Raw genomic sequence first — 20755 nt, forward strand, 5'->3', positions numbered from 1 at the left:
TAAAGAGTACAGAAGTTTCAATGTTTTGATTTTTTTTTTTTCAGGTTGGCATGATACAAATGGCAGCACACAAAAACAATGTTAAAAAATAAACCAAATAAAAGGCTGTACACAAGAACTTATGTTTATTGCAAACAAACAAACAAAAAAAAAGGAAAGAGAGGAAAAGAGAAAATGGTCAGAAGCACAACATATAAGGTTAAGAATTTAAAAGCATCTTACATTCTGCCCTAATGGCAGCATAATTAATAGCAACAAACGGCCGTCTTGCTGCCTGCCGCAGCCGGAGGGTATTTTTGCAGACCTGACGAGCAAATTTTGTGAAATATGTAGTATGAAGGAAGAAAGCTTGGCGGGTCTTCACTGCAGACTTTGGACTCCCAGTGTTTCGGACTGGCATTCCCTGCATGGCCTGGCGGGACACGTGACTTCTAACACGAGGGTCCTGCAAAATCAGAAAACAACAAACACTCAAGGAAATGAACTTGCCCAAACACATTACTGTTTGCATCATGCTCAAAAGAAAAGTGCAACTTTTAAATCTTTCATGAAGCATCTATAACGTCACTTGGTGCACTACCTCTAAAAGAGAGAATTAAAGTGTGCACTTTTGGGAAAGAGGTGGGGAGTAGAGAAGGGAACTGTGGAGAATACTGTACTGCTATACAGGAATCCAAAATCACATTCACAGTAAGTGGTATGAAACTGCCAAGGGGGTTAACTACACTTTTTTTTAAATTAAGGAGTCCTGAAAGCCCCTCAGCACTGAAAAAGGGTAGTCGCCCACTGGTAAACACAGGTGCTTGGCATCTTCAGCCTATGAGGATTTTACCAAAATCACATTTAAACTGTTGTTCACCTCAAGATTAAGTCCATACTTCTTGTCCCTCCAAAACAGCCACGGGGAGAAAAAATGCTTAATTTGCATTTATGACTTTATGTAGGAAGACACGCCTTCAACAGAATGTAAAGGTTACAAACTGTTTTCAAAAGCAATTAAACATTTAATTTGTAAGCTCTCTACTTATGCTAACATCTCCCACACTCATTGTTTTTTTGTCTGAGACCATTATTCTGAATACCTGATAAAATTTAATTTCTCTCTGCTTCTCTCCACACCTACCCTGAATATTGTAGTGCTACGTTTAGCTATAAAGGTAGCTTTCTTCATTTTTTAATTATCCTATACTGTACTTCTGTTTCCAAGGAATAATCAAGCCATTTAAAAACATGCCATTTTTCAACACTAAAAAGACTACTGTACCTCTGTAGTTGGGCTAGGAGATAACTTCTCTTCTTCTGACTGGGTGGGCATTTTCAAGCCTCCATATTTTTTCCAATAAAGCCAACAAATTGCACATAATCTACACTGCATATTAGGTGGGCCCCAAGAATACCACTGGTGAGACTGTGTAGCTAAAGCAGAAGAAAAATAAGAAAAAACGAAAAATGCTATTTAATTTGTAACATCAACACAAAATAATCAAATATTTTAAAAATACTTGTCATGCTTAGTTTACAATGTTATTGTTCCCAGCTTACAAGTCAAACATAATAGTATATTTGTTTATTTAATACTCAGAATTCATTAAACCAACTTATTTCCATTATTATATAAAGTGCTTGTGGCCCTGTTAAAGCTATTCAGTGAAGCATCCTGAATTATGCATTGTGCTGCTGAGGGAGTTTTTGTTTTGTTGATTAAAAATACTCTATTGTGTATGTTTCTGGAAATAGGTTCTCAAAAAGATGGTAGTATTTAAAAAATCTGGGGCCGGACATGGTGGCTCACGCCTGTAATCCCAGCACTTTGGGAGGTTGAGGCAGGCGGACCATGAGGTCAGGAGATCAAGACCATCCTGGCTAACACGGTGAAACCTCATCTCTACTGAAAATACAAAAAAAAAATTAGCCAGGCATGGTGGCACGCACCTGTAGTCCTAGCTACTCGGTAGGCTGAGGCAGTAGAATTGCTTCAATGTGGGAGGCAGAGGTTACAGTGAGCTGAGATCACGCCACTGCACTCCAGCCTGGGCGACAGAGTGAGGCTCCATCTCAAAAGAAAAAAAAAAAAAAAAAAAAAATCTAAATCCAGGTTTCCAAACCCAGGGTTCAGACACCACTCCAAGGATTATTTAAGGTACTCAGGGAGGTCTCATTGATAAAGTCAGGAATCTAATAAAAACAGGTATCTGTCAGCCAGGTGTGGTGGTGAACCCCTGTAGTCCCAGCGACTACAGAGACTGAGGCAGCAGGATTGCTTGAGCCTGGGAGGTTGAGGCCACTGTGATTGCACCACTGCATTCCAGCCTGGGTGACAGAGGGAAGCGGGGAGGAGGAGGGGGCTGGGGAGGGGAAGAGGGAGGGAGTAGGGGAGGAGAGAAGAAACAAACAGGTATCTGTTTTGCACTCCTTTATTTTAATCAATAAGTAAAATCCTTATTTTAAAATCTCCATTTACAGACAGAATCCCTTTCAAGACTCTAAATCCATATGAAGTGAGCATGGGCAGCTGACATCACAGCATGCTTGAGGCCTAAAACTCAGATGATTTAACAGCTAGCTAAACACTGTAAGCTTGTGTTAGTTTTTGTTTTGTAGTTTAAATTACTGACATGTGACATTTAAAATACATGTGTGATAGATCTGAAGTTTAAGAGAAAACACTGAGGTTGAGACATAAGTTAATTGGGTGCATAAAAAATTGTAATTCTGTAAGTTTGCCTTAAAATATTATTTCTCTGACCTGTAAGTTACCTTCAAATGTTCAAACAGCACATCAAGATATCAACTAACACTTCACAAACCAATGTGAAAAAGTGAAAATACAGAGACCATTATATTCATGTTTATCGGGAATAACACTGTACACCCATCATGTATTATTTTTGGAGGATTATTATTTTAGGCTTTTATTTGTGTAAATATTTTAGGCCTATTTTAGGCTTTCATTTATACAAATAACTATTTTATACAAATGAAAGCCTAAAAGCCTTTCCTCCTATAATTTAGAACTAATAAGTCATTTTTTAAATTTTTTATTTTATTATTATTATACTTTAAGTTTTAGGGTACATGTGCACAACGTGCAGGTTAGTTACATATGTATACATGTGCCATGCTGGTGTGCTGCACCCATTAACTCGTCATTTAGCATTAGGTATATCTCCTAAAGCTATCCCTCCCTGCTCCCCCCACCCCACAACAGTCCCCAGATGTGATGTTCCCCTTCAAAATCTTAAACATTAAGCTATGAATCTATTTTGAATTCTAAATATAAAATTTCACTTAAAACATACATTTTACGTAAACTAATCGTGCAAATCATTTTAATAATTGTCAATAAATGCCTTTCTCCTTAAATAACTCAAATTCAATTGGAAAGTAGGTATCATTTAATAAATAGAAAACATCAAGTTCTATCTCTCTATAAGGATAAATCTTATATTAAGATAACATTTTATCATGGAGATTAGTAATACATGAGTCTAAAGTAAATATTATAAAATAAAAATAGCTTATTCATCATGCATACATAAAAATAACAGAATAATCATTTAAGGGGATATACGTGAGTGTGAAAGGGGTTTGCAAGTTAATTTTTTTGGGGGGGGGGGGGCCGGGAGACGATGTTTCACTCTGTCACCCAGGTTGGAGTGCAATGGTGCAATCTCAGCTCACTGCAACCTCTGCCTCCTGGGTTCAAGCTACTCTCCTGCCTCAGCCTCCTGAGTAGCTGGGATTACAGGTGCATGCCACCATGCCTGGCTAATTTTTGGTATTTTTAGTAGAGACGGGGTTTCACCATGTTGGCCAGGCTGGTCTCGAACTCCTGACCTCAGGTGATTCACCCGCCTCGGCCTCCCAAAGTGCTGGGATTACAGGCATGAGCCACAGCACCCTGCCTGCAAGTTAAAATCAAGACAGGTTAAGCCACTACCACTTGTCTGCAGGATTCTTTTCATTTTCATTTAAATATACATGAACTTCAAAATCCAAGAATTCCCAATTCAAGGTATTTATGATGCTATCCATGTAAAAGCCTGACCTAAAAAATCTTAATTTTCCACAAATTGTTTCCCTTTGTGCTCCCATGCTGCAAAAAAATGGTTAAACACATCCCCATGTACCATTTCTACAAATTCAGCAACTTGGCTCACACCTTCCTTGGGATCAATCGACGTAATCGTACTCACAGCCGTCCCTCATTCCTATATCCTTCCTGAAGGCAGTAGGCTACATGTACTCTCAAAGAGCTACTAAGAACCCAAAATGGGGCACCAAGTAGGTTTTCAATAAACATTCGTTTCCTTCCCTCTCCCATCCCAGGCTACCTTAACTGGAAGGAAACATAGATGATAATATCACCAATGCCCCATTAAGATATTGTATCCTTGCTTGAGATTTAAAATAAACACACAAAGTCTATCAACCACCTAACGGTTCACTTCACCGACCCCATTTAACACCCTGGGCAAATAAAATACTGCCACCATAGATAAATACAGTGGGATCCTGAGGCCAAAAGCAAGTATCATAGAAGAGCATTTCCCAAACTGGTGCACTGAGGGAACATGGTCTGAGGATTATATACAGCAGCTTATCCACACAGAGGCCTTTCCTACAGAATTACTTGGAGCTTTAATTTGTCAAAGTATACTGAGAAACTCCAAAGGGGAATTTGGTATGCATCATGGGAACACAGTTTCTGCAAAGCTAATACGACTCTAAACACAACTCAGCAAACACTGCTATGAACTAATCAACAAACCACAAGAGTACATCAAGGGAAATCCAATGCCTAACTTGAGTGTGTGGTACGTAATAAGGATTCAATAAACAGTCCCTCTGTTCCAGGCAGAAGGTAAGGAGGGGCATCGACTCATTTAGAGGAGACATGCTTGTGCCTTCCAAGGTGCACCGTACTGACCTCAGGCACTTCCCAGACGCTCACACCCCATGAGCCAGAACAGTTCCCGATGCTTAACTGACCTGCTAGAGAAAACTTACCATAGCAGCTCTCACAGGCTCTCCCTAAGAGAGGATTCTGAGGCTGGAACGTGGTCCCCACAGCTCCATTCACAGCACCAGGCTTCCCATTACTAGTGGATATTTGGTTGGGATTTGGTTTGCTGCTTTCAATGAAATTAAAATAAGGTGATAAAATGATTTGTACAATAAGGCAAAAAGCTCTATATCATTACTGATTTACCTTCACTATTTAATAAACATAAACAAACATTTTAAAATGTGTGAAGAAGAAATAAACTGGTAAAAGCAAGGTGTTAAATGAACTCACACTACTCATCTTTATAAAACAAGTCTATGAAAAAAGGAATTGCTTATGCCTGACATTCACGAAGTAAATACTGTCCCATCTCTTTTCTGGTCCGAATACAATTTCCTTAGAACATCCTCTGACACTTTTTTTTTTTTTGGAGACGGAGTCTCACTCTGTTGCCCAGGCTGGAGTGCAGTGGCGCGATCTCGGCTCACTGCAACGTCCGTGTCCCGGGTTCAAGCAATTCCCCTGTCTCAGCCTCCCTAGTAGCTGGGATTACAGGCGCCCGCCACCATGCCTGGCTAATTTTTTTGCATTTTTTGTAGAGACGGGGTTTCACCGTGTTAGTCAAGATGGTCTTGATCTCCTGACCTTGTGATCCGCCTGCCTCGGCCTCCCAAAGTGCTGGAATTACAGGCGTCAGCCACCGTGCCCGGCCCCTCTGACACTTTTGAAAGAGACAAGTTATCGTTTATAAATTCTCCCGAGAAAATAATTATTTGGATCAAACAAATTAAGTGAAAGGCAACATGGTTGTGTTTCCAGAAAGCCACTCTTCAGTTCCTGCTGCTGGTGTGGGGGCTGCTGGCTACTGCACTCCAGCTCTCCAGGGAGCTGCACAAAAGTCACACGCTTAGCAGATGCTGTGGGGTCAACAGGGCCCATCTCTAGGTCACTTAGGACTTCAGGAGCTTCTGGCCACTCATGATGACCACTCCGATTACATCTGAAATTTTATCAGAAATATTACATAGCATTTGAAATTTTAAAAACCAATAAAGGTATTTGGAGGTTTTCCTTTTTAAGACAGTATTTTTTAAGAGGAGAAAAGAGAGGCAGGAGGATGACTTGAAGCCAGGAGTTCGGAGACCAGCCTGGGCAACACAGTGAGACTCTGTCTCTACAGAAACAAAAATAAAAATTACCCAGGCATAGGTGCCTGTGCCTGTAGTCCCAGCTACTCAGAAGGCTAGGGTGGGAGGATCACTTGAGCCCAGGAGTTAGAGGCTGCAGTGAGCCATGATCATGCCACTGTACTCCACTCCAGCCTGGGCAACAGAGGGAGACCCTTTCTTTTGGGGAGCACGGAGGGGAAGAGACATCTACCAGAAGTGTATATGCAAATTTCACAAAGACCAAGTCAACAGAGCCATTAATTCCTTAGAAACGTGCAGCCCAGATTATCTTGGTATTTCCCAGGCAAACAAGGCTAACTTTTCCCCATGTACGGTAGGCTAACTCCCCCGCTGCTTATAAACCGTGCCCCAGAACACTGCACAGGTACACATAGTACGTTCTCAATAAATTCATAATTCATTTAACATATATTTGTTCAGTGCCTAATAAATAAGTCTCTGACTTCATTCTCGATACTTTTTGTGTTTATTTGCTAAACAGAAAATAAGCAAAATAAATCAGTAAATTATTTATCGGAAATGAATGCTGAATGGCTAAATGCAGATTATATGCTGTCTTCCCATATCTACTGATGCAATGAGACCTCACAACTATCAAGACAGCTGAAGTCAGAGTTGACTCAAGGTCTTCCACTTTCCACAATTCCATTCACCTGTTAAAGCCTGGTTTGTAAAGTTGGTCTGGCCTGACAGCAAAGACCCTACTTAAGATTTCCTTTTGGTATTGTTATTACAACTATCAGGTGACACTCCCACCACTGCTACCAGAAGAAATCATTTAACCACTGTGTGCACTGAGATCTCTACTCTATAAAATAGGACTATTATTTACACTTCTAACCTGTGTCAGCAATGTATGTTAAAGACAAATTGGTTTTTATTTTTATTTATTTATTTATTTATTTACTTTTTGAGACAAAGTCTTGCTCTTGTCACCCAGGCTGGAGTGCAATGGCACGATCTTGGCTCACTGCAACCTCCACCTCCCAGGTTCAAGCGATTCTCCTGCCTCAGCCTCCTGAGGAGCTGGGATTACAGGCGCCTGCCACCATGCCTGCCTAATTTTTACATTTTTAGTAGAGACGGGGTTTCACCATGTTGGCCAGGCTGGTCTCGAACTCCTGGCCTCAGGTGATCTGCCCACCTCAGCCTCCCAAAGTGCTGGGATTACAGGCGTGAGCCACCATGCCCAGCCTATTTATTTTTTTTGAGATGGAGTTTCACTCTTTCACCCAGGCTGGAGTGCAATGGCACGATCCTGGCTCACTGCAACCTCCACCTCCCAGGTTCAAGCGATTCTCCTGCCTCAGCCTCCCAAGTAGCTGGGATTACAGGCTCCCGCCACCATACCCAGCTAATTTTTGTATTTTCAGTAGAGACGGGGTTTCACCATGTTGGCCAGGCTTGTCTCAAATTCCTGACCTCAGGTGATCCACCCACCTCAGCCTCCCAAAGTGCTGGGATTACAGGCATAAGTCACTGTGCCCAGCCAACAAACTGGTTTTTAAAAGACATTTTTCTTTTTTTTTGAGAGAGGGTCTCACTCTGTCACCCAGGCTGGTGTGTAGTGGTGTGATCACCACTCACTGCAGTCTTGACCTCCTGAGCTCTGGTGATACTCCCACCTCAGCCTCTCAAGTAGCTGGGACTGCAGGTGTGTGCCACCATGCCCGGCTCTTTATTTACTGTTTTTTTTTTTTTTTTTGGATAGATACAGGGACTCTATGTTACCCAGGCTGGTCTTGAATTCCTGGGCTCAAGGGATCATTCCACCTCAATTTCTCAACAGGTGTGAGCCACCATGCCTGGCCTTTAAATTTTTTTTTTTTTTTTTTGAGGCAGGGTCACCCAGGCTGGAGTGCAGTGGCATGACCATGGCCCATTGCAGCCTCAACCTCTCAGGCTCAGGTGATCCTCCCACCTCAGCCTCCCGAGTAGCTGGGACTACAGTCACACGCCACCATGCCTGGTTATAAAATAGATAATTATAAAAATGTATTATTTCTTATCTATCTACTTAATTTTTTTAGAGACAGGGTCTCACTCTGTTGTCCAGACTAGAGTGTGGTGGCATGATCACAACTCACTGCAGCATCAAAACCCCAGGTTCAAGCAATCCTCCTACCTCAGCCTCCCAAGTAACTGGGCCTACAGGCATTTGCCTCCATGTCTGGATAATTTTTAAATTTTTTTGTAGAGGTGAGGTCCATTTTGTGCAGACTGATCTCAAACTCGTGGCTTCAAGCAGTCTTCCTGCCTCAGCCTCCCAAGTTGCTGGGATTACAGGCATGAGCCACTGCACCTGGCCCTAAAACATATTTTAAATCAGATGGAAGGTGTTTCTCTTCTTACGGTTTTCAGCTGACACTATATTAAGTGAAAAGTGGCGATTTAGAATGACCAGCATTTTCAATAATATACAATATTCCTTTTTTAAAAAATCTACTATATATAGATAGAACTGATTTCCCCTTGGGGTCAAATGACTGGCCAGAGGTTTACCAGAAATATGAAAATTTCTGATATTTAACCCAGGGCTAAATATGTGTGTTGAAAAAGAGCTAATACAAATGTACAGTTGAGCTGCCTTAAAAAAGAATGAGAGCAAAGTTCATTGCTCAACTGAATCTAGAACGTTATTTGATTGAATACATCACTTGTCTTAATCATAATAATCACAAAAGGAAAACAAGTGTGCCAAGACTGCATATAGACATGTGAATCACATAAAATATGTTCTGCAAAACCAGGTACCTATAGATTAATTCCCGGGGGACAAATGATTGATGTCATTGTGACAATCTGTGACTGTAAGCAAACATTTTTAATGTTTTAAAAGACACATTATATGAAATTGCCCTTCCTTTAATCTAACGCTCAAACCTTCCCTCACTCTCCTCATCAGTGCTCCAGATTCCAGCCCTCCTGCCCTCTAGAGAACATTGTACACTCCCTCTCTCATCTGCTTGTACCTCCTTGGCTCATATGCAGCAGTGCTCACCATGCCACTAAGATCACCAATGATCTCCATGTTATTAAATTCCTTGGCTATTTCCCACCAGCATCCAACACTGTTAAATCTCTCTCCCCCTCCCTGAAACATACTCCTCTCAGCTTCTGTGATACCATACTCACCTAGCTATCCTTTTTTAGCTATCATATTCTATCTGATCTATAAATACTGGATTTATTCAAGGCTAAGTCAAGACCCTTTTCTTATTGCTATCCCTCAGAAATCTTATCTATGGCTTCAAATATAATTATTGTATGCTGATGAAGCTCAAATATGTATCTCTAGTCCAGACCTTCCCACACTGAGTTTAAGACCAATACATCCAGTATTTGGTGACAGCATATGGAACAACTCTTTTCTGATAAACTCAAAATGACCTAACCTGATTCTCTGCCACAGTTTCTGAGCTTAACAAATAGCATGACAACCCACTTCACTGTGCCAGAAACCTAGGATTCACACTTGACACCCCCGCCCGCCATAAAAGTCAGTCACCTCCAAATATCACGCCATTTCCAGAGCTACTACTCTAGGTCAAGCTAGTGTTATCTTTCCTCTCCAAGAACTTCATAACTAGTCCCTCTGCACCTACTCTTAGTCCTCTTTCTCAAACCATTTCCCAACATATAGCAGGTGATCTTAAAGTGCTAATCTGACCATGACTCTCCATTGTTTAAAATCAACTTCCACTGTTCATGAGAACTCCTGGGTAACATAGGGAGACACTGTCTCTATAAAAAATAAATTAGTCGGGTGTGGTGGTGCGCGCCTATAGTCCCAGCTACCTGGGGGGCTGAGGTGGGAGGATCACTTGAGCCCAGGAGGTTGAGGCTGCAGTGAGCCATGACTGCACCACTGCACTTAAACCACGGTGACAGAGCAAGACCTCATCTCACAAAACAAAAACAAAAATCAAGCAAAATTTTATTCACAAAACAAGCAGTAGGTCAGATTTGGCTTGCGACTATAGTTTGTTGATCCCTGACTTAGATTACATTGACTCCAAAGTCAATGTAAAGCCAAATGGAAACAATTATCTGGGTTACTTGGTCAAAACTAGTTAAATGTATTATTTCATGGTGGCAGCACTTTGAAGTATAAGAAAGCTGGTATGCTTGCTTTTGAAAATCTAAGACACATGAGTTGCAACAGTATTTTATTTGAGAAGTGGCTCTTTTATAAATCCATCATATAAAACATATAATTTAGAAGGAATTAGAAACCACTCTGCAGATGGGCTATTACAGTTCTTAATAAAAATTACAGACTCTGTAAAAATTACATGTTCTTAAAATTAAACCAGAGTTATCTGTCTTCTGGTAAAAGATCAGTATGAAAGATCAGAACTCATTGTCTATGAGGCCTCCTATATGTATATAAAAACATGTATTATACAAAATATCAAAATTCCAGAAACAAAAGGCTAGTTATTAAACAACTGTAAATAGGTTGAAGAGGGAGAAAAGGCTTAGAGCAGTACACAGAACTCTGCAATAAATTTCATTTTAATCCTAAAAGAATCTAGGATAGAACAATATACACGTGGTGCTTAATAAACCAATTCTTTCTGAACAAATGAATAAGCAAACTCTGAAAATCTCAACAAAAGGATATAGTACCTTATATTTCTTTTAAATTTTTTGCAGAAACGAGGTTCCCCAAAGTGCTGGGATTATAGGCGTGAGCTACCATGCTCAGCCTCATTTAAAACAAAGCAAATGGAAAAAAAAAAATTGGCATTCATTTTGAGATGACAATGATTTCTGAATTCAAAGGATAATAATGATAGAACACTAGACAAACAAAATAATCAAAACCTCTCCATTATTTGTCACACATTTACCAAATATGGTTCTAATTGCCATTAGAACCAAGAAAACAATGTAAAATCCTCAACCAAATCAACAACAAACCTCCAAAGAGCAGTATGCATTACCCAAACAAAATCTATAGTTTGAAAAGCTGCTAGCTTTCTGAAACACATTTGCTTCAAATAATACAGCATTTCATAGGTTTTCTGACACTTTCCCTGCAGCTTTGATTTGATAAAAGTATAGTACATAGTACGTTTCTTCCTCTAGTCTTTAGGTTAGTCTATTTGAGGTTTCTCTCACTGGCTCCTTTTTATTGTAGTGGTATAATAGTAAGTCTCATGCTTTGTAGAAGAAGAAAGATACACAAAAGTTCAAATTTTGCTGAAACTGAACAAAATGACATATTCTGCAATGATAAAATTAAGACCATAACAAATATTTTAAAAGATTTCAATTACTTACTAAGTTGGGATATATACTTGTTTCAGTTTACTCTCAGCTTCTGCTGCTTTTAGACGTTTCTAATTCAAAAGATGAATAAAACATTTTACATGCAATGCCTAATTATTACTACTGTTCATTGTCTTAAAAATTCACAAGAAAATACGTATTAAAGTGTAATTCAAAAATTACGATTTTAAGATAAGCTTTTCTTTCATATGCATATTCTTAAACTGCAATAATGTCTAAGAAAAGTCACTAGATTCTGTGGTACACAACTTTAAATATTAATACCATTTTAGGCATAGTTTTAAAAATATAAAGCAATGAGCAACTCCATTTTCCATTCCTCTATGAGTGAATAAACAGGACCTTTAAAAAGTAACCATTTTTACTTTTCAAATTTAATTTCTACTTTATTACTTATTTGCCTTTCTAGAAGAAAACACACACACTCTCACTCTCTCTCTCTGCTTTTAGAAAAATATTCAGAGACTATTCGTTTCCAAAATCCAGGCAAGAGGAGTGACTGTGGCTATTCTAAGTAGAACTAAATAAGCATTTATTCTCAAATGTTGGGAGATATGCATTAAACTTTAAACCTCAGCTGAATTCACATAATATTCTACTGGAACCAATTAGGAGCCATATGTAGGGAAAGGAATGGGAAGGAGATTATATAATCAAATCCAGACACTGACCAACATGATAATGCAGGCAAATAGAGAAGTAAAATAACATATGGTTGATGTCCAAAAATAAGACAAACCAGAATATAAGGCTATCTTCTATTTTCCCAATGAGGAGAAAACAGAAATACTTAGGGGGACAACTTGAAACTTTTAGAACAGGGTTGAAGTTTTTGGAAAGAATATTATCTACTTTTCAACCATCCTTGATACCATCATCTCCATCTTTAGAGACTCTTTTTTAATAATATAGGTTTCCAGACTACATGGTCTTGATCTATACCTAAGTTGTTTATAATAAGCACTTTTTGAATTATATTAATATTGACACTGGAAATTTTTCAACAAGCCATAAGAATCTATTCACTATTTGTGACCTCAGCAATTCACCATGGTACTTTTTGTTTTCAATTTTTATTTATTTTTAGAGACAGGGTCTTGTTATGTTGCCCAGGCTGGACATGAACTCCTGGGCTGAGCAATCCTCCTGCCTCGGCCTCCCAAAATGCTGGGAATATAGGTGCACACCACCACACCCAGCTCATTATGATATTTTAAAAAGTGATTCATAAAATGTTTTTTTATAGCATCTAATACTTGCCACTGTATAACCTACATATATAGGAAAAATAATGTCTGTGTTAAATATATTTGCCTTTTTATCAGTTCTAATATGTGCCTATACAAATATAACACAAGTATTGACTGATGTCATTTCAGGAAAATGTGCCTTTCCCCAGAGGTAATATTATTCAAAAAATAAGTAATTGAGAGTTACCTGAATTTAGGATATTTGAGAAGGACTCAAAAATTAAATTTAAGAAAAAGCTTATGTACAGTACGAAAACACCATACTAGTAAGACTACTACATTTAAGGTCAAGGATTTCGGGGGTATAGCCACACAAATGTCATGTAAAGAGGTTTCAGAAGATCTTTAAAAACATATCAAATTATATGGCTGATGACATTGGTCTAAATTCTCAATTCTTCATAAAAATAACTTGTTCAAGAGGTTTGTGTTAGCATCACATCTTTGATCATTGCCATGAACTACAAAGAGATGAAGGATCAGTCAAATGCAAAGAAAATAATGCCTCTCTAGTGGTATCTCTCCAAAATATTTATCATAATTCATGCCAAGTCAAGGAAATATTAAGATTAAAATCTTAAATAATATCCTAAAGATATGAAATCATGTAGTTTAAAGTAGTCTGGAAAAAGTAAGGTAAGCAAATTTAAAATTAGTATATCGCTAAAAAAATATTAAAATATAAACAGAAAGTTCACTTAAATGCAACCATATTGGTAGCAATATGAAAAAAATTACCTGTTGCACATATCTGTCAGTAGTTTTCCACATGTAATAATATTCAATGATGCTAGTCAATGATTTCCAAGGAAGCTGAAAAAAAATCAACGTATCATCTATGTTAACATATAATAAAATGAGATGAAAATAAGCCACTATAGAAAGTGCTTTCCTTAAAAACCACTTTTTTTTTTTTTTTTTTTTTTGAGATAGACTGTCACTTTGTTGCCCAGGCTAAAGTGCAGTGGCGTGATGTCAGCTCACAACAACCTCCGCTTCCTGGGTTCAGGCAATTCTTCTGCCTAGCCTCCCAAGCAGCTAGGATTAGAAGCACATGCCACCATGCCCAGCTAAATTTTTGTATTTTTAGTAGAGACAAGGTTTCACCATGTTGGTTAGGCTGGTCTCGAACTCCTAACCTCAGGTGATCTGCCCACCTCGGCCTCCCAAAGTGCTGAGATTACAGGTGCGAGCCATCACACCTGGCCCTTAAAAACCACTTCTTTAAAATAATGAAGCAAATATCCACATGGAAGATTCATTCTAGAATATTTGAGAAATTTAAAATTAATCCTTAGCAAACGGTACCCCAAACAAGTCATATTCAGTATGGAATGTGAATACAACACATTCCATTTCTCATTCCGTTTATACATTTTACTAAAAATTATAAACATCATAACTGATAACATTTCTTTCTCTTTTTATTTAAGAGACAGTGCAGTGGCATGATCACAGCTCACTGCAGTCTCAACCTCCCAGGCTCTAGTGATCCTCCTGCCTCAGCCTCCTCAGCTGAGACTATAGGTGTGACACCATGCCCGGCTAATTCTTTTTTATTTTTTGTAGAGTTGGGGTCTCCCTATGTTGCCCAGGCTGGTCTTGAACAACTAGGTTCAAGCAATCCTTCCACCTCAGCCTCCCAAAGTCCTAGGATCACAGATGAGCCACCGTGACCAGTCCTGATAACATTTCATGACTTACTTGGGAAAGTTCTCAAGCTACAGGTGGGGCTGCAGCACTATTTTAGAAACGGCATTTAAACAGCTCTAGCCTGAGTTATTTCAGCTTCCAAAGATGGCAGCTATGACTGTGTGTCATTTGGTCTCTGCAAATCCTTGAAAGAAGCATTGAGGAGGACAGGAGAGACAGTCTAGTCTTGAATCGCTGATGCCACCACTCTCCCATCCCCTGGCAGAGGCCTTGCAGTGCCAGAGTCTGTGCATATGGGGGAAGAACATCACAGTGACCAGGGGACTTTACATTGAACTTAGTGCTGCCCTGTGACAGCAGAGAATAAATCCATGCTGGGGTCAGCCAGTACCTGTATAGGGAGGGAGAATCTGTACCAGACCTAGCCAGAGGGTAATCACCTATCCTATCGGTTGGAACTTGAGTTTCTCAACAAGCCTCGTGACCATGGGCTGAAGTGCTCTGAGGACCTACGTAAACTTAGAAGACAGCCTAGGTACACAAGGACTTCAACTCCTAAACAACTCCTAGTGCTGGGCTGGACTCAGAGCCAGAGGACTTCGGGTGGCATGTGACCTAGGGAGACACCCAGGGTGGCTAAAGGAGTGATTGCACCACCCCTCTCCCAAACCTAGGCAGTACAGCTCAGGGGCAAAAATGTCTCCTTCCTTCTGCTTAAGGGATGGAAAGTGAAGAGTAAAGAGGACTTTGTCTTGCATCTTGGATACCTGCTCAGCCACAGCAGGATAGGGCACCAGGCAGAGTCGTGAGGCCCCCATTCCAGGCCCTAGCTCCTATACACATTTCTAGACACCATCTGGACAAAACAGAGCCTGCTGCCTTAAAGGAAGGACCCAGTCCCTGCAAGATTCATCAGCTGCTGATTAAAGAGCCCATGGGCTCCGAGTAACCAGCAGCAATGCCTGGGTAGTACACCATGGGCCTTGGGCTCTGAGATGTGCTGACTACAGGTGTGACCCAGCACATTCCCAAGCACATTCCCAGCTATAGGTGGCTATGGTGAAAGGCTTCTTCTGTTTAAAAAGATGGAAAAGTAAAGGGATGTTGTTGTTTTGCACCTTAGTTACTGCTCAGCCACAGTGGGGTAGAGGAATAAGCAGGCTTTTGGGGTCCCCAGGTTCAGGCCTCAGCTCCTGAGCAGAATTTCTGGACCTGCCTTGGGCCAGAGGGGAGCCCAGTGCCCTGAAGGGTGATCCCAGGCCGGACAGCATTCCCCACCAGCTGACTAAAATGAAGAGCCCATGGGCTTTAAGTGTACATTGGAGGTGGCCTGGCAGAACTACCCCCACCCCCAACAGTGGCTGGGTGTTGGTGTCCACAGGGAGGCCCCTCTGCCTGTGGAAAGGGGAAGGAAAAGCAGGAAGGATTTTATATTGTGGTTTGAGTCTCAGCTTAGTCACAGCAGAATAGAACATCAGGCAAATTTCTAAGGTTTTTGACTCCAATCCCTGGTTCTCAGACAGCATCTCTGGACTCATCGGGGCCTGGAGGAACTCACTACCCTGAAGGGAAGGACACAAACCTGTCTCACTTTGCCACCTGCTGATTGTGGAGCCCTAGGGCCTTGAGTGAGCATAGGTGGTAGCAAGTGAGCAGTTACGGCAGGCATGACCCAGCACAGCCCCAGTGGTGGTAGCCACAAGAGTGCTTGTGTCACCACACCCCGGTTCCAGGTAGCTCAAGGGACGGGGGGAGAGAAGGAGGGAGGGGGAGGGGAAGAGGGAGAGGGAGAGACACTGTTTCTTTGAGAGAAAGGGAAAAGAACAACAGTCTGTCTGGTAATCCAGAGAATTCCAGATCTAATCCGAGACTACCAAGGGAGTACTTTGAGTCTGCAAAAACCACAGTGATATTGGGCTTGAGGCCCAAGTCCTTTAGAAAGCCTTTTCAAGAAGGACGGACACAAACAAGCCCAGACTGTGAAGACTACAATAAATACCTAACTCTTCAATGCTCAGACACTAACGAACATCTACAAGCATCATCATGAGGAAAACATGACCTCACCAAACAAAGTCAGTCAGTCAGGAGGGACCAATGCTGGATAAACAGAGACATGTGACCTTTCAGACAGAGAATTCAAAATAGCTGGCTGGGCACAGTGGCTCACGCCTGTAATCCCAGCGCTTTGGGAGGCTGTGGCAGGAGGATCACATAAGGCCAGGAGTTCGAGACTAGCCTGGCCAACGTGGCGAAACCCTGTATCTACTAAACATACTAAAAAATTAGCCAGGCATAGTGATGAATGTCTGTAATTGCAGCTACTTGGGAGGCTGAGGCACAAGAATTGCTTGAACCCGGGAGGTGGAGGTTGCAGTGAGCCGAGATCACGCCATTGCACTCCAGCCTGGGTGATGGAACAAGACTGTCTCAAAAGAAAAAAAAAAAAAAAAGAATTCAAGATAGCTGTTTTGAGGAAACTCAAAGAAATTCAAGATAACAGACAGAAGCAATTCAGAATTCTGTCAGACAAATTTAACAAAAAGACTGAAATAAAAAGAATCAAGCAGAAATTCTAGAGTTGAAAATGCAATTAACATGCTGAAAAAATGCATCAGAGTCACTTAATAGTGGAACTAATTAAGCAGAAGGAAGAATTATTGAGCCTGAAGACAGGCTATTTGAAAATACCCAGTCACAGGAGAGAAAAAAGCAAAGAATAAAAACAATGAAGCCTGCCTACAGGATCTAGAAAATAGCCTTGAAAGAGCAAATCTAAGAGTTATTGGCCTTAAAGAAGAGGTAGAGAAAGAGGGGCAGGAAGATTATTCAAAGGGATAATATTAGGGAATTTCCCAAACCTGGAGAAAAATATTAACATCAATATTCAATAAGGTTATAATCAAACTCCCAAAGGTCAAAGATAAAGAAAGAACCTCAAAAGCAACAAGAGAGCAAAAACAAATAACTTATAATGGAGTTCCAGTACGTTTGGCAGCAGACTTCTCAGTGGAAACCTTACAGGCCAGGAGAGAGTGGCACGACATATTTAAAGTGCTGAAGGAAAAGACCTTTACCCAAGAATAGTATATCCAGTGAAAATGTCCTTCAAACGTGGTGGAGAAATTAAGACTTCCTGACAAACAAAAGCTGAAGGATTTCATCAACACTAGACCTGTCCAATAAGAAGTGCTAAAGGGAGTTCTTTAATCAGAAAAAAATAGATGTTGGTGAGCAAGAGGAAATCATCTGAAGGTACAAAACCTGCTGGTAATAGTAAGTACACAGAAGAACACATCGAGTATTATAACACTGTAATTGTGGTATGTAAACTACACTTGTCTTAAGCACAAAGCCTAAATGATGAACCAATAAAAAAAAATAACTACAACTTTCCAAAACATAGTACAATAAGACACAGAATCAACAAAAAGTTAAAAAGGGGAATGAAGTTAAAATGCAGTTTTCTAATTATTAAGTTTTAGGGGGGGATGTGTGTGTGTGTGTGTGTGTGTGTGTGTGTGTACGATGTTCTAAGAGGTGATTATTACATATTGCATGCCTGTATCAAAGTATTTCATAGGCCAGGGTGTGGTGGCTCACGCCTGTAATCCTAGCACTTTGGGAGGCCGAGGCAGGCAGATCACAAGGTCAGGAGATTGAGCCCATCCTGGCCAACATGGTGAAACCCCGTCTCTATTAAAAATACAAAAATTAGCTGGAGCTGCTGGCGTGCGCCTGTACTCTCAGCACTTTGGGAGGCCGAGGCGGGCGGATTGCTTGAGGCCAGGAGTTCAAGACCAGCCTGGCCAACATAGTGAAACCCCATCTCTACTAAAAATAAAAAAAAATTACCTGGGCATGGTGGTGTGTGCCTGTAGTCCCAGCTACTTGGGAGGCTGAGGCAGGAGAATCACTTGAACCTGGGAGGTGGAGGTTGCAATGAGCAGAGATCGCGCCACTGCACTCTAGCTTGGGCAACAGAGTGAGACTTTGTCTCAATAAATAAATAAATAAATAAAATAAAAATACAAAAATTAGCTGGGGTTGGTGGCGTGTGCCGGTAGTCCCAGCTACTCAGGAGGCTGAAGCAGAAGAATCACTTGAACCTGGCAGGCGGAGGCTGCAGTAAGCCAAGATTGCGCCACTGCACTCCAGCCTGGTGACAGAGACTCTGTCTCCAAAAAAAAAAAAAATTAAAATTAAAAAATTTCATGTACCCCATAATTATATACACCTACTATGAACCTGCAAAAACTAAAAATAAAAATTAAAAAAAGAAAAAAATGTTTAAAAAGAAAATGGCTAAGAATTACTCAAAATTAATGGAAAACAAAAAAACAGCTCTAGGATGCTCAGAGAATTACAAATAGAATAATTACAAAGAAGAACACACTCAGTCACACTGTGGAAGTAAAAATGCTAAAAACCAAAAGTAGGCAGAAAATTTTGAAAACAAAGAAAAAGAAACATCACATCATAGGAACTTCTCATCAGAAACTAGGTACATCAGATAAAGAGACAGCTTTACAGCACTGAAAAAGAAAAGGATAAAAGTGAATTACATAAAAAATGAAATATGTTTTAAGTAATAGCAGAGTTTTTCAAGCAAAGCTGAATTCATCGTTGTACTGCCATTAAGTGCTTATATTGGAAGAAAGGTTTCAAATAAATGATGCACGCTTCAATGTTTTTGTTGGTTTGGTTAACTGAGATAGTGTAATGCTATGCTGCCCAGGCTGGAGTGCAGTAGCTATTCATTCACAGGCATGGTCATAGCATGCTGCAGCCTCAAAATCCCGGGCTCAAGTGATCCTCTCGCTTCAGTTTCCCAAGCTCCCAAGTAGCTGGGACTACAGGGTATGTTACCACATCTGTAGCCCTAAGCTTCAATCATAAGAAGATACTAGGAAAAAAAAAAAAGCAATTAAGTCCAAAGCAATGTAAAGGAAAGAAGTAATAAAGAAACAAGCAGAAATCAATGAAACAGAAAATAGAGCAAAGTCAATCAAACCAAAAGCTGGATTTTTTTTTTTTTTGCAAAGTTCAACAACACTGATAAACTCCTAGCCAGACTGATCAAGAAAAAAGAAAAAAAAAAAAAAAGACACAAATTATCGGTATCAGGAACGAGAGTAGATGTAAATACAGATCCATGCTACAGACCATAAAAGGATAACATGAGAATATTCTAAACTCTTATTATAAACATCTTTATAACAGTAAACTAGACAACTTAAGATAAAAGGGACAAATCCTTTGGAAGACAAACTACCAAACTCACTCAAGAAGAAAGAGGTAACAATAAAAGACCTGTATCTATTAAACAAAATGACTTCACAGTTTTAAAACCTTCCAAAAAGAGATGACTTCACTAGTGAACTCAACCAAACATGTAAGGAATAAGTCTACACAAACAGTTCCAGAAAACAGAAAAGAGAATACTTCCCAACTCATTCTAAGTAGCCATCATTAGCCTGAAATAAAACCAAAAATATTACAAGGAAATCAAAAGATCTGTATTAATCATTAACATAGATTCAAAACAACATGTTCCACACAATAAATGTATATTAAGTCTTAGTTTGTCAATTTAAAAAGATAAATTTCAAAAACACAGATGCAAACATCCTTAACAAAATACTGGGAAATCAAATTCAGCACTGTATTAAAACAAACCTCATGACCAAGTGGAATTGATAGCCAGGTACACTGGTTGTTTTCAACAATCATAAATTAATCAATGTTATTCACCATATCAGAAGACAAAGAGATAAACATTCCACAATCACAATTGATGCATAAAACACATCTTACAAAATTCAACATCATTCATGATTTTTTTAAAAACTCTCAAAAAATAAGAATAGAGAGGAACTTGCTCGTCATTAAAAGATACATACAAAAACAAAACAAATTACAGTTGATCTCACATGTAATAGTAAAAAAAAATGAATGAATTTCCCCTAAGAACAGGAACAAGAAAAGGATGTTGCTCTTGTCACTTCTTTTGAACACTGTATTGGAAATACTAGCCAGTGCAATAAGGCAAAAATAAATAAATAAATAAAAATAAAAGGCATTCAGATGGGAAATAAAAACAAAAACTGCCCTTTATGTGCAGACAGCATGACTGTCTATGTAGAAAGTCCCAAAGAATCTACCAAAAAAACCGACTATAACTACTGCAAGAGATTCACAAGGCTGCAGAGTACAAGGTGGATATATAAAAGCTGCAGATTAGGAGAGAATGTTACAAAAAAAAAACAAACAAAAAAAACACTTGAATGCAAAATACATAACAAACTCTCAAAATCAACAAACAAAAAAAGCCCACTTTTAAAATAGGCAGAAGA

The 20755-nt window shown here is 39.7% G+C and overlaps 1 protein-coding gene across 11 annotated transcripts in view; it reads right to left on the reverse strand.

Annotated features, from left to right (window-relative positions):
• The window catches only part of MTA3 (metastasis associated 1 family member 3), a 289993-nt gene that overhangs the window by 85100 nt on the left and 184138 nt on the right, over positions 1-20755 (reverse strand). For 7 of the 11 annotated variants that reach the window (XR_010109298.1, XR_004669803.2, XR_010109299.1 and 4 more), the window contains exons 10-14: positions 13485-13559; positions 11488-11546; positions 5011-5135; positions 1265-1416; positions 223-445 (exon numbers count right to left, since the gene is read on the reverse strand). Coding sequence is in view for 6 of the 11 variants with exons in the window: in XM_034953026.4 (XP_034808917.1) it covers positions 223-445; positions 1265-1416; positions 5011-5135; positions 11488-11546; positions 13485-13559 (634 nt within the window). In the remaining 5 variants the exon portion in view is untranslated. The remainder of the gene's footprint in view (positions 1-222; positions 446-1264; positions 1417-5010; positions 5136-11487; positions 11547-13484; positions 13560-20755) is intronic. The other 4 variants (XR_004669801.3, XM_063594985.1, XM_034953027.4 and 1 more) reach the window with 1 other exon arrangement.

Source organism: Pan paniscus, chromosome 12 (genome assembly GCF_029289425.2).
Source record: "Pan paniscus chromosome 12, NHGRI_mPanPan1-v2.0_pri, whole genome shotgun sequence".
Classification (NCBI taxonomy): domain Eukaryota; kingdom Metazoa; phylum Chordata; class Mammalia; order Primates; family Hominidae; genus Pan; species Pan paniscus.